Below are 13,258 nucleotides of genomic sequence, written 5' to 3' on the forward strand. Positions count from 1 at the left end.
GGAGTCCGAGGAAACTCCCGCCTCCCCCAGGTGGCTGCCGGACTGAGGACACGCAGGGAGGAAGCCGCCACACGGGATGAGAATCGGGCTGCGTTTGCCTGCGATGCTGACACCATGATGCTCGAGGACGCAGGACGGTCCAAGTCCGGGGACCGAGCATCTGGCTCCCCTCCTGCGGCCGGATCACGGCTTTCCTTTACCCGCAGCGAGCATCCGGCGGTGCTGAGCGCATCGTGGGTGTCATGTGCTTACAACGCCGCGCCTGTCATAACAGATGGGCTCTGCCTTTTCCTCACTGGCGTCCGTCTTCCGTATGACGTTTCTTCCAGCTGGAAGAGGAGTTGACTGGACCCTCTTAGCGGTCAGGGCTTTGGTCGTAGTTGGATGTCGGCAGGGAAGTGATGGCCTGTTTGGATGAAGAGTCAGCGGAAGTGGCGGCTGGGCTGTTACTCTGACGAGAAAACACGGGACCCGAACACGGTGATGTTTGTCCCTGCCCAGCTGCCCTGTGAACACGGTTCTGTGCCAGGGATGGCAGGTGCCCTCCTGGAGCTTCAAATCTGTGTGGACACGGCCCCAGCGGCACGGTAGGCTCGCCGTGGCTCCACGGGGTCATCCCAACTCCCGAACCCCTTCCAGCTCTAAGCCTGAAAAGCTGACACGTGGCTGGAACCTGGGCTCAGCCGTCAAAGCCCTGGATGGGCAGCCGCGGAAATGCACACGGTCTTCCTTGCTCTCCGGTCCAGGAAGTGCAAAATCCGGTCCCGTTTTTGCTAGTTTCTGCCAGATGGTCTTTCAACATTAGAACACGAGTCACACCATGTCACTAGATCCCGGGGACCTCCCCATTCAGGGCCAAGGTAAGAGCGCTCAGGAGGGTCCCAGGACCCTCTGTGGGGGGAACCCCTTACCCCTCCGACCATTTACTCGGTGCCGCGGCCGCGGCCGCCTCCCTCCTCCGGGACCCGGCCAGGCCTCCCCGTGCTCCGTCAGCGGTCTGCCGGGAGCCCTGTCCCCGCGCCAGGCCAGCCCCTCCGCCCCTTCGCGTCCCTGCGCCCGCCACCCGCTCCGCCGGGCCGTGTCTGGCGCCCCGCCTGGAATCCCGGTGGCCTGGAGGACACAGAGGGGCACGTTCGCGCTCAGCCCATCCCGCCTCCCCCCCAGCAGGCACCGTGCGTTTTCTGTCGCCCGCCCGTCAGGACGACACGGCTCCTTCACGAGGCGGCGGCCTGCGCGTAAGGCTTCGCCCGCACGTGACACCGCACGGAGCGGGCGCTCAGCAAAGCCGGGGGCAGAACCCGCGGGACCACAGGGCTGCCGCCCGAGGGCCCCCGGCGCCCCCCCGGAGCAAGCCCGTCACTGTGTCAGTCCCGAGACCTCCGCCACCGCCGCGAAGCCCCTTCCCGCGGCTCTCGGGGCCCCAAGCCTCAGGCGGTGGCGGCACGTTTCCGAGGATGCGCCCCGTGCCCCGGGGTCTGTGACCTTCCTGCGAGGAGCCGTCAGCGGGCCCGGGACGCTTCTGCGACCGGCAGAGAGCGAGCGATCGGGGGCCACACGCGCCCCTCCTGCCACCTGGAAGTCGCCTCGGGCTTAGTCATGGCCTGGGAGGGGCAGAAGCGGGTCGCTCCGAACGGCGGCCCGAGGAGGGGACCCCGCGGAGCCCGCTGCCCTCAGCCCCTCTCTCGAGGCCCTTCCGGCTCCGGGCTGCCCGGCTTCCTCACGGGTGAGCTTGGGCTCGGTCAGAAGGCAGCCCTGCACGTGGGCGCCCCGACCTCCCCCGGGAGGGAGCTGCGGCCTCGCGTCTCCGAGGGGGAGGCTCTGAGAGGCCTGGGGGGAAGGGCCACTGCCGGCCCCCCTCCGAGTCCAGAACCTTCCCTTCCCTCTTCCGTGCGGCTCCGGCCCGGGGTGATGGCACCCGTCCCCTGTCAGAGCCCCTCCTGAGATGTCGGGCGCTCCGAGCGAGGCCGTCTTGTCACCAGCGGGGGGGCCGGGCAGAGGGCGTTGTACCCGCCCCACCGTCACAGCGGCTCCGGCCACGTGTCCATCACCCCGTCGTCCGGAGGACAAGCCGAGCCTCAGGGAGCCCGGGGGCCCAGGTCACTCACTGACGGACGGGGACCTGGGTCCGTGTTAACCGCTGGGACGGGTGTCCGTGGTCCCCGGGGCCTCTCGCCCATCCAGCCGTCGTCCCCTCGTGTCCCCTTGGCTGCTGCCAGCTCCCTCAGGGACGGAGGTGCTGCTGTCTGGCCAGGACGCCGCCTGACCCTCCAGGCCCCGTGCCTCCCGGGCCCGGCTGTAACCACGGCGACCCCGTCTTCCGCAAGCTCCCCGAGGGGCCCCGGCCTGGCGCCCAGCGCCGCACCTGTCCAGGCGGGCCCTGGAGAAGCGCCTGCCCGGGCAGGGATGGCACGTGGGGCGCTGACTGTGGAGAAGCGGTGCGGCGACGGGCCAGAGGCCGGCAGTCCCAGCCCTGTCCCCGAACCCGCCCCGCGCCGCCCGCCTTGAGAAGGTACCTTACCAGCTTGAAGATTCTGGAAAGCGTGCCCTGGGTGTCGTGCCCCTTGAGGCCCTTGTGAGCCGATTTGTAGTCGGAAGCTCTGCCCCCGTAACCGAATCCCGGCTTCTGGCCCTCGGCTCCCTGCAAGAGAGGACGGCCGCTCTCAGTCCGTCCGTCCGGCCTGGGCGGCACAGACCCTTCCCGTCTGCTTCCCTGGAGGCGTCGGCAGCCTTCAGACTTTGTGAAATTTGGGGGCTCCTACCTTTCTAACGTGCAAAGGCAAAATTCCCAATTCTCCAGCCTGGAGGAGCCTCTCCAGGACGACCAGGACCAGCTCCCCTGGCCGCGGCCTGGGTGCCCTGAGTGTGGATGGTGAACTGGGACCAGGGTCCTTCCCGGGGCTCTGGGCTGGGAGCTGGTCACCGTAGAGGGGAGAGGGCGGGTCCCGGCTGGGAAGCCCTGTCCCCCAGGCCGTGCACCTGGGCACAACCCCAGAGCCAGCCACCTGGACGGGTCTCAGCAACCCCACGCCCTGGCTGTGTGACCTTGGGCAAGTGTCGGAACCTCTCTGAGCTTCGGTTTTCTCTTCTATAAAATGGGGATAATGGATGCTCTGCTCTGAGAATGGAGCCTGCGGCTCTGAACTTTCGAGCTTGCTGTTGTTATGGGAAGGGGGCTTCCCCCGGCAGCCCCCAGCCCAGTCTCCAGCTGCCCCGGGAGCCCCTCTCACTTCAGGGAAGATGGAGAAAGTTGTCTTCGTGACACGTAGCAATGACAAGTGATTACTGAAAGGCAAGGATATGTGTGTCTCTAGGACCAGTCTGCATTCTAATACGCTTTAGCTTCAAAGGGAAACTTCCACTGTGAACACAAGAAAGGAGTGGGGGAAACTCTGGTGCTCAGACACAAGGAATGTTAGCCTTTGGGGGTAACGGGTGTCCAGCCAGGGGTGCGACATTCCTCGGGGGGCGAACCACACATCGTGTCTGCGTCACGGATCTTATGCAACGGACAGGCTCTGAGGTCTCACTTCACGTTTCGCCAACAAGAAGTAGGAAGCTCTCTGTCTGGCCTCTCCTGAGAATCCTATACACAAAATAAAACCGTCTCCTGATCCAGACGCCAGAACCCTTTGCCTCAGGCTGCAGCGCTTTCCAGTTTCATGAGAGTGCCTTAGGGCTGGAAGGAGCTTGGGAAACCATGGGATCTCTCCCTCTGCTTTAGGCTCCAGAAGCTTCCAGAAGCTTCCACATTCCTCCAGTCCACCGCTCTCATGTCTGGACTGAAGCTGGACCAGGGCCATCTGTCCAGGCACACTCCCTGCCCTGCACCCCCAAGCTACTTCTCTTCAGCCCAGGTTTGGGAACAGACATTGGCCACTCAGCTACTTTCATGTGAAGGTTTGGTGTCAAGGGTTATCAAGTGTGCAAGGGACAGGGGCAGTGAAGATCCAAGACCATATATGAGAGGAGCCCAGAACTGCCCTTGAATCCCAGAGGTTTCCATGGACACGCTTGCTCCATCGTGGTCCAGGGTCGGGGGATGGTTAAAGAGGACTGAGCCAAAGGACAGACACAAGAGTTGTAGAGATCCACGCTTTCCCATGCAAGTGCTAAATCATTCTCTTACTCTGTTGTTTTCTCCAAAAATAAAGAGCTTCTGAGAATTAAATTCAAGGATTGGTTTTCAGATTAATAATCTGCTTAAATTTTCTCCTTTCAAACTCTTGGTCACTTATATCTTTGGACAACCTAGAATTTACCAAAAAACATGCAACATAGTTTAGAAAAATGGTGGGACTTTCAGGAACTCCAAACGGGAAGACAGTTGTGTGGCTCTAGGAAACCGACAAACCAGCTCACGGAATACGGAGCAGGATTTTACTTTGGAAAAAAAGAGAAAATTGACAGACATTAGTGGGACCAAAAACAGAGACGTGAGAGGCATGCAAAGGCCGTGCTGTTAGCTGCCGGGCTGAAGTGGCCTTTAAACGACTGGAAGAAACATGGTCTTTTCCCCTCCCATCACTCCACGTTCGCCGATGGCTTCACCCTGGTTCACACCTAGAAGGTTAGGAGGCAGCTCAAGAGGTTACTAAAATCAGATTTCTGGGTCAAAAATGGATCTCATTCTTCAACATCATCTTTGTCTCCTGCTGGCACAGAAAGTCAATCATTAATTGTCCCTGAGGGCTGGCCCGTGTCGATTCCCTACGTTATTGTCACCTTTCGGCAAATTCATTAGATCAGGAAAACGCTCACGCGTATTTGTATAAAATGTTCCAGCAAATATCTCAGTTCATACTTCAACGTAATGACGTGTTGGGGCAGTTTATGGAAGCCTTCCCTGCCTTTTCTCTGAGGGTGGCTCCCCCCCTCCTTCCTCCCTCCCTCCCTTCCTTCCTTCCTTCCTTCCTTTCTAAAGTCATTCATTCATTTCTATGATGCTTATTAATTGGGTATCAAGGATATGTATGCTCTGCCCTAGAGATATATTGTGTCTCCAAGAATATTGGAGGATGTGTTTCTAAGGATACTGTGTCTCCAAAACAGACACAATTCCTGGCCTATAGGTTAGTGGTTCTCTTTTTATTCTGGAAATTTTATAAAGTAAGAACTCTATCTAATATTTGCTAGTAAGTATGGTCGATAGATTTAGTTAAAATACAGATAGGCATTTAAAGTTGGCTCAGACACCAAATTTTACTAGGAAGTGAACAAATCAGCCATTTAAAATCTTCATGGGTTAAACGAAGATTTTAATCTTCTTTAAAATCTTCTCAGAAACTCCTAAAAAGGTTTTCCTGGATGGCTTGATATCCAAGCTTTAGTTATGACTAAATCAAAACCCAAGCCAAATTCTTTTGGATCACTTAGGTTATAAACTGAATGACTGAATTTAGCATCTTTTTGTCTCGTTAGCAGAATCATTTTTTCTCCACAAAATGTCAACATCTGGCAGGGGAGGGAGTGCTGGCTATTTGGACAGGTCCACACGCGGACTGCAGGGACCCATTTTTCCTCATCTGCCGTTTTGGAAGGAAATCAGGAATTTTCTCATACATGGAGTCGCTCCTTCCCTGGGGAGGAGCCCAGGGGAGTCTCCTAGGAGCCCTTTGGTGCCTGGGCCCTGGGTCATGGAAACAGGAGCGTGAACCCAGCTGGAAGGAAGGACCGGCTGCGGCGGAAGCAGCGGGGGACAAGCTGGGTGGGATGGGAAGGAAGGTGGGCCCAGAGAGCAACTGAAACAGAGCAGAACAGAACAGCTGAGTGGCCGTGAGGAAGGAGAGGCAACGGGTGGACGTGCATTTGTCACCTACCCAGCTAAATCTGCTGAGGGACAGTCCTCGCCCCTGTGTGAGGAAAAGAAAAAGAGGGACATGGTGATCAGTGTGGGAAAAACGTTCTCTCCACCAAACAGGAAACACAGTCAGGACAACACAGTGCTGAGATGGCAAACAGACTTCGGCACACGCGCCCTATCCTGTGGTTGGCCGTGGCCCCCGGGAGCTGCCCAGGGAGGATTTCAGATTGGGGTTGAGAGGGAAGGGAGCTGGGATGGCGAGCGCTGTCTGCGCGGCAGCAGGCGGGAAGGGGTGTCACGCACGTCTCAGCCTGTCCTACGTGGGCTCCACGCGGCAAGACATTTTGGGATGAAGTCAGGGAGCTCTGAGTCCAGCCCTCTTTTTGATCCGTTTGGGGATTTCAGGGAAGGGCTGTAAAGTGATGATGACTCAACACATTCGCAGGTCTTACCTTTCCTTGTGATGGAGGAGGTGTGCGAGGCGTCACCTGCAAAGACACAGGAGAATGGTGAGCGGCGTGGGGTCCCTCCGTCACAGCAGCCCTGACCCTCCTCATGAGAGCCTCCTGGTGTCACCATGTCACCTCCTGTTGTCACCGAGCTTGTTGCTAGTTCCCCGCTAGCTCCTGCTTGCTGGGAGGGTCTAGTATCTATTGGTATAAGAAGCCACCCACTCAGTCTCTGCCCGGCGTCCCCGTTCTGTTTTAGTTGAGAGAGGAATATACGATTTGAGAATTTGAAAGTATCCAGTGCTACCTAGATCTTCCAGAGCACACAGAAAGTGTTTGAGAGGATGGGAAACACACCAAAGGCTCTGCAGCCGCAGAGGCGATTCCTCTTGGCGTGTGCTCCCGTGACACACCCCCTGTCGCAGGTGATGGAGACGGTGAATGTCACCACCATCCTTTCTGGGGTGGGCAGTCAAGGGCCCCTGGTATTCGAGCCTCAGAAGGGACACCCTCAGGTGTGCGACTCCTAAAGCTCCCTAATCAACATGAAAATACCATCTTAGATGTCTGCTGCACAGAAAGTTTATAATTAGAGCCTGTGGTTTTGCTTTTGTTTTTAAGATTTTATTTTTTAGAGCAGTTTTAGGCTTCTAGAAAAATTGCACAGCAATTGCAGGGAGTTCTCACGACCCCTCTGCCCTGAGCCCAGCACCCCAGGCTTTCGTGTGGTCCACTTGTGACAACTGAGCCAATGTCAATACATTAACCAAAGTGTGTGGACTCCGTGTTGTACATTCCGTGGATTTTGACAGATGTGTGAGGTGTCTCCGCCGTCACGGGATCATTCGGAGGAGACTCGCTGCCCCCGAATCCCGGGCACTCCTAGTCTATTCATCCCTCCTGCCCCCACACCCCTGATCTTCTTACCGTCTCCAGAGTTTTGCAAAGCTTGTATTCTTGAACTAAGCATCTCCTACTAGCTTAGTCTCAAAAGGAGTGAGTTCTTTGGTAGAACACAAAGTTTTAACACAAAGTTAAGCTGCAGATGCAGCTCAGACCTTGGGACCCGGTGCTGGCCCTGGGCTCCCGAGGCCAACCTCACCCTGAGGAAGTGGGAGGCGTCACCTGGGGATATACTCAGACCCCCCCCATCATGGATTACAGCTGTGTCACATGGAGATATACTCAGACCCCTTGCGGATCAGAGCTCAGAGTCACCTGGGGACACACTCGGGCCCGCGTGGACTGGGGCAGGGCCGGGCGCCCCTCACCCCTCTAATCCCCCCCCCCCACCCGTGGCTGCCACTCACGATGTTCTTGAAGAAGTGCACTACGGGGTTTTCGTCTTGGGGCCGGCCGTGCTGCGCCTTCGGGGGCAGGGAGCCGTAGTGGGTGGCTCTGGCCGCGTGGTGTCCGTCCTGAAAGACAGGGCGCGTGGTCTCAGGGCAGGCCGGACCCTCTGCCGTCTGGGAGGCTGCCTCCCTCTGCTCGTCTGTGGATCCGGACGCTTTTGGAGACCTCATGCTAGGAAGCGCTGACGTCACAGGAGGCCGCCCGGCGGGTGGGGTCTGGGCGGTGCTGTCCCCACAGGTCCCTCCTCGGCTGACCTCCTGGCCACTGCAGACGCCCCCTCGGGAGCCCTCCCGACGGGAAGGCCAAGCTCCGGAGGGAGCACCGCCAGCCCCCCGGACGCGGCTCCACCTTCAGAAGCGCCGACAGAGCCTGCGAGCCGGTGGCCCCAGGAGGAGGGGGCCTCGCCCGGAGCCCTGGCAGAGAGGACGGTGCTCGTGCACAGCCCCTGCTACGGGAGTGTGGGAGGTCGTGAGCATGAGGGGGTCGGGAAACGTCTGGAGGGTCAGCGGAATCTCCTGAAAGCCCGTCAGGTAAATGCGCCAAGCCTCGTGCACACCTCCCCCATCACCGGCTCGGTGCTTGTGGTTTGGAAGGACCCTTCCCGTTCAGAAGACACTGTTGCCACCGAAAAGTCTAAATTGGGCTTCTCGGGAATTTAATGCATTTAATGGGCTTAGTTTCACTGGTGATACCTGCACCCCTGACTGGTTGTCACTGGAGTAACAAGTGCATCGTCCCCGGCACTAGTTATAGATACATTGCACCTGGTTCTAGTTATAGGTACATTGTCCTTGGTACTAGTTACAGGTGCATGGTCCCCGGTACTAGTTACAGGTGCATTGTCCCCGGCACTAGTTATAGGTACATTGTACCTGGTATTAATTATAGGTGCATTCTCCTTGGTACTAGGGACAGCTACATTGTCCTTGGTACTAGTTACAGGTGCATTGTCCCCAGCAGCAGTTATAGGTGCATTGTCCCTGGCACTAGTTATAGGTACATTGTACCTGGTATTAATTATAGGTGCATTCTCCTCGGTACTAGGGACAGGTGCGTGGTCCCCGGTACTAGTTACAGGTGCATTGTCCCCAGTAGTAATTACAGGTGCATTATCTCTGGTACTAGTTACAGGTGCATTATCTCTGGTACTAGTTACAGGTGCATTGTCCCCAGTACTAGTTACAGGTGCATTGTCCTTGGTATTAGTTACAGGTGCATTGTCCCCAGTAGTAGTTACAGGTGCATTATCTCTGGTACTAGTTACTGTTAATGTCTATGACTGTCCCCAGCTGACAGGTCCTCCTACCCCCATCCACCAGGGCTGAAGCCCTGCAGTCACCCTGGCCTCTTTCTCTGCTCTATTTCCCCCACTGACTCGGTTCACAAACCTTGTAGGTTTTTCTTTAAAATATTCCTTGCATTTGTCCTCTCCCCACATTGACATTAAGGCCAAGGCTGGGGTAGCCCTGTTCGGGCCCCTCCCTTTCCAGCCCAGACGGGTTTGCAAAGGATGCTCTCCTCCTCTCCTTCCCCACAGCCGTTCCCTGCGCCTGCTTCACAAACTGAACATCTTTTCTCCAGCCGGGGGGCCCCCGAGACCTGGCACCATACGGCATGGCCAGGTTTTCTCCACTTGCTGAGACCTCGTCTTGGCTCTGAGTAGACCAGCCACCTCGATGTCCTTTGACATCCTCCAGGCCTCCTGCTTCCCTGTGACTTTTCATGCCCTGCTCAGCCTTCGAGCTCGAAGTCCATCCTTCTGTGGGTCCTGACTGGAGCCAAGGCCCCCTCCCACTTCCCTGTGGCTCCCTGCCCCTCCCAGGCTTCCCCCCGCTGCCCGACACCCACCCTCTCGATGCCCCGGCCGCGCGTTCTGCTGTCTGCAGTGCCCTTCCTGCGGCCTCTGCTGGACACGGCTTTCTCAGCTCACCTGGGCCGGCTCGGCACGTGATCTGTTTTCCGTGTGGCACGGTCACAGCCTCCCTCTCCTGCGCCGGGCCGGGGACCTCACAGGATTCTGGCTCCCCACAGAGGAAGCCCGGGGGACTGAGTTATGATGTGGGCACGATGGCGTGGGCAGAAGCGGACGCCATGCGCACTTGAACTTGAAGATGTCACCCTCAAGGGGAAGCGCTGGAGTGTTTCCGGAACTGGTGACCCCCCCCCTCCCCCATCCTTCTTACTCTTATTCCCTCTGCTGGGGTTGCCAGAACATAAATAATCTGGTTCTCCTTGTGCTATGTTGTCTCTCAGCCAGCGCCTTTCTGAGCTCACAGACCAATCAGATTCGGTCACTGCTGGCCCACCTTACACATTCTTCTCCAATAAAAGAGAGTATAAAATTAAGAATGATAAAAGAAAACAGATGAGCTAGGAAACTGTTTAAATTACTTATTTTAAGAAAAATATCGTTGTGTCTAATGTATCTGCCAAGTGAAGTTATTTATTAGATACCACCCTAATGGCCAAAAATAATTAAAGCAGCTCAGAACTTAGTACAATTTGCCCTGACTTTGGTTTGTTTTTGTTTTTGTTTTTTGGCCGCGCTGCACGGCATGTGGGATCTTAGTTCTCTGACCAGGGATTGAACCCACGCCCCCTGCAGGGGAAGCGCAGAGTCTTAACCACTGGACCACTGGAGAAGTCCCTTTACTTTTGTTTTTATACACCATTTTTCTGCAGGCTGTGTTGGATTTTGAGTCACAGAAACATCGTGCACTTTGATTCACCCATTCTGTGATTAAACTAGAAAGGTTTCTTAAACTTTACAAAAAGGTTTTTAAATAAATGAACGTTCAGTCCTATATGCAGGTCTGATATTATTAAAACTTATTTATGCTGTGACATAGTTAATGAAGTATTGTGTAGATAATAATAACGTTTCACATGTTTATCATGTGTACCAGCTTTGAACGCTAAACGAAAGAGCATATATTTTGGTGATTTTTATAATGAATACATTGGTCGCCAATCTTTTGAGGGAAGAGTAATTTAAATCTTTTAAGGAACACATGAAGTTGGTAAGTTGTGTTCTACCTCTCAGAATCTGGGGTCAGAACGGTTCATGAAAAAGTCAATTAGTGTCTTTATGGCGCTTGGCACAGAACTAAGCATGCAATGAGCATTAACTGTTGAATTAACGCATCGACAGTTTAGATCACTTTTAATACAGAGCCCAACACATGCAATAGATCTTAAGTAAATAGAACAATCATCATGGAATCCTTTTGTAACATACGCATTGAAGAGTGACTGAACTAGGACCCTGACTTGGAATTTTGGCTATAAGTTGTCACAGATAATTTAATGTAGAGTTATAGCTATATTGTTATAGTTGTAATGGTCTGTTGCTGGAAGAACATTTAGTCAATCATATTTCTATATATTAGCAATGAACAGTTAAAAAAACCCAAATTTAAAAGCACTACCATATATAATAGCATCAGAGAAACAAAATATTAGTTATAAACTTAGCAAAGCGTGTATAGGATCTTTATGCTAAAAACTAGAAAATGCTGGTGGAAGAAAATCGAAGAAGACTTAAGTGGAGAGACATACTATCTTCATGTGTCAGAAGACCATGAATAGTAAAGATGGCAATTCTTCCCAAACTGATCTACAGATGTAATGCTCCGCCACTCAGAATCCTAGCAGGATTTTGTTTAGATATAGAAAAACTAACCTTGAAACTATATGTAACCAAAATAGCCAAACAACTGTGAAAAAGAAGAATAAAATCAGAGGAACCGCATCACTTGATTTAAAGATTTCCTACGTAGCTATAGGCAGTGTCGTACTGGAGGAGGGGTAGACACATAGCTCGATGGAACACAGTAGAGTCAAAAAATAGACCCACACAAATAGGACCAGGTGATTTTTGACAAAGGTGCAAAGACAATTCAATGGAGAAAGCATAGCCTTTTCAACATATGGAAGTGGAACCACTGGACATCCATATCCAAAAACATGAACCTCAATCCAAAGTCACACCCTATACAAAAATTAACCCCAAATGGATCATGGATCTCTATCTACACTGTAAAAGTATAGCGTTTTAGAAGAAAACAGGAGAAAATAGAAGAAAACGTTCATGACGTGAGGGTAGCCAATAAGTTTATAGACCTGACACCAAAAGCATGATCCATAAAAGAAAGAAAATTGATAAAATGAACCTGATCAATATTTAACACTTTTGTTTTGCAAAAGACACTTGAAGAGAATGAAAAGACAAACTACAGATGGAGAAAATATTTCCAATCATATATATGACAAAAGACTTGAAACCACAAGTCCTTCTTGTAAAGAACTCTCAAAAATCAATGGTAAGAAAACAAACAACCAGGTTAAAAAATTGGACAAAACACTTGACTAAACACTTCACTGCAGAGGATGAGCAGAACGCAAATAAGCCCATGAAAAGACGCCCAGCATCATTAGCTCTTAGTAAGATGCAAATCAAAGCATCAGGAGACACCACTACAGCCCTATTAGAATGGCTAAAATAAAGGATACTGACAACACTAAGTGCTGACTAGGACGCAATGCAACTGGAACTCTCACGCTTTGCTGCTGGGGATGCAAAATGGTACCCTCACTCTGGAAAACAATTTGACAGTTATTATAAAGCTAACCATGTATCAATACTTACCACATGACCCAGCAATCCCACTTCCTGCTTTGAATGATAAAAGAAAAACGACATAGTTTTGGAAGTGATTTTTGTAATGAATATATTGGTCTCCAGTCTTTTGATGGAAATAATTTGAATCTTAAATGAAAGCTTATGATCACACAAAAACCTGTACGTGGATGTTTATAGCAGCTCAATTCGTAACCACCAACTCTGCAAACAACCCAAATGTTCGTCACTGAGTGAAAGGGATAAACAGACTGTGGTACGTCCGTGCAACAGAATACTATGCAGTAGTAAAAAGGAGCAACAACTCAGAGCCATCTCCCAGGCATTGTACTGAGTGAAAGAAGCCATTCCAAAAAGATTTCATACAGTATGATCTCATACACGTGACTTTCTTCAAAAGAGTACACTACAGGGAGGGTGACCAGAGCAGTGGTTGTCAGGGGTCAGGAATGGGGGAGGGAAGGGTGTGGTGTGAAGTGGGAGGGAGGTTTTGGGGTGATGTACCCTCATTGTGGTGGCAGCCACATGAAACTACACGTGTGTTAAAATTCACAGACGTGTACACCAGAAACAACCCAATTTTACTGTATGTTAATTTATAAAATAAAATAAGTCCGTTTAACACGGTCTGTCATTATTTGGCCCAAAGTTGGTGATGGCAACATTATGTCGTTCTGTGAATTTCCCGGTTGGAGTTCTCCGCGTAGGGGAGTCTGGCCTTCTCCCTACATCCATCTTACGTCTCCAGGTCTCCAGCTAGATTTTAAGTTTTTGGAGGAAAAAAGAAAAACTTCTACTTGATTCCCCAAAGCTTCTGGCAGTTTGGCTCAGCAAATAGAAGTGGACAAAGGAACAAAGAAACCCTCTTTCTACTGGGACCTCCTGGAAAGAGCAAGCCTCTGGGGGCTGGAGGGCTCTGGTCCTGACACAAAATCCCCTGCGAACCGAGCACGCCAAGCGCTGGGGCTTCTGTTTCCTCACATGTGAAAGCACGGGGTTGAAACAAGAGACTCGCTG

General features: G+C 52.8%; 1 protein-coding gene across 4 annotated transcripts in view; it reads right to left on the reverse strand.

The window, feature by feature from the left end:
- Positions 1-13,258, reverse strand: part of MBP (myelin basic protein) — a 115,840-nt gene that overhangs the window by 3,085 nt on the left and 99,497 nt on the right. For 3 of the 4 annotated variants that reach the window (XM_059895186.1, XM_059895185.1, XM_059895188.1), the window contains 4 exons: positions 7,560-7,667; positions 6,253-6,288; positions 5,817-5,849; positions 2,519-2,638 (listed from right to left, as the gene is read on the reverse strand). In XM_059895186.1, coding sequence (XP_059751169.1) covers positions 2,519-2,638; positions 5,817-5,849; positions 6,253-6,288; positions 7,560-7,667 — 297 coding nt within the window. The remainder of the gene's footprint in view (positions 1-2,518; positions 2,639-5,816; positions 5,850-6,252; positions 6,289-7,559; positions 7,668-13,258) is intronic. The other variant, XM_059895187.1, reaches the window with a different exon arrangement.

Source organism: Balaenoptera ricei, chromosome 14 (assembly GCF_028023285.1).
Source record: "Balaenoptera ricei isolate mBalRic1 chromosome 14, mBalRic1.hap2, whole genome shotgun sequence".
NCBI classification, from domain to species: Eukaryota; Metazoa; Chordata; class Mammalia; order Artiodactyla; family Balaenopteridae; genus Balaenoptera; species Balaenoptera ricei.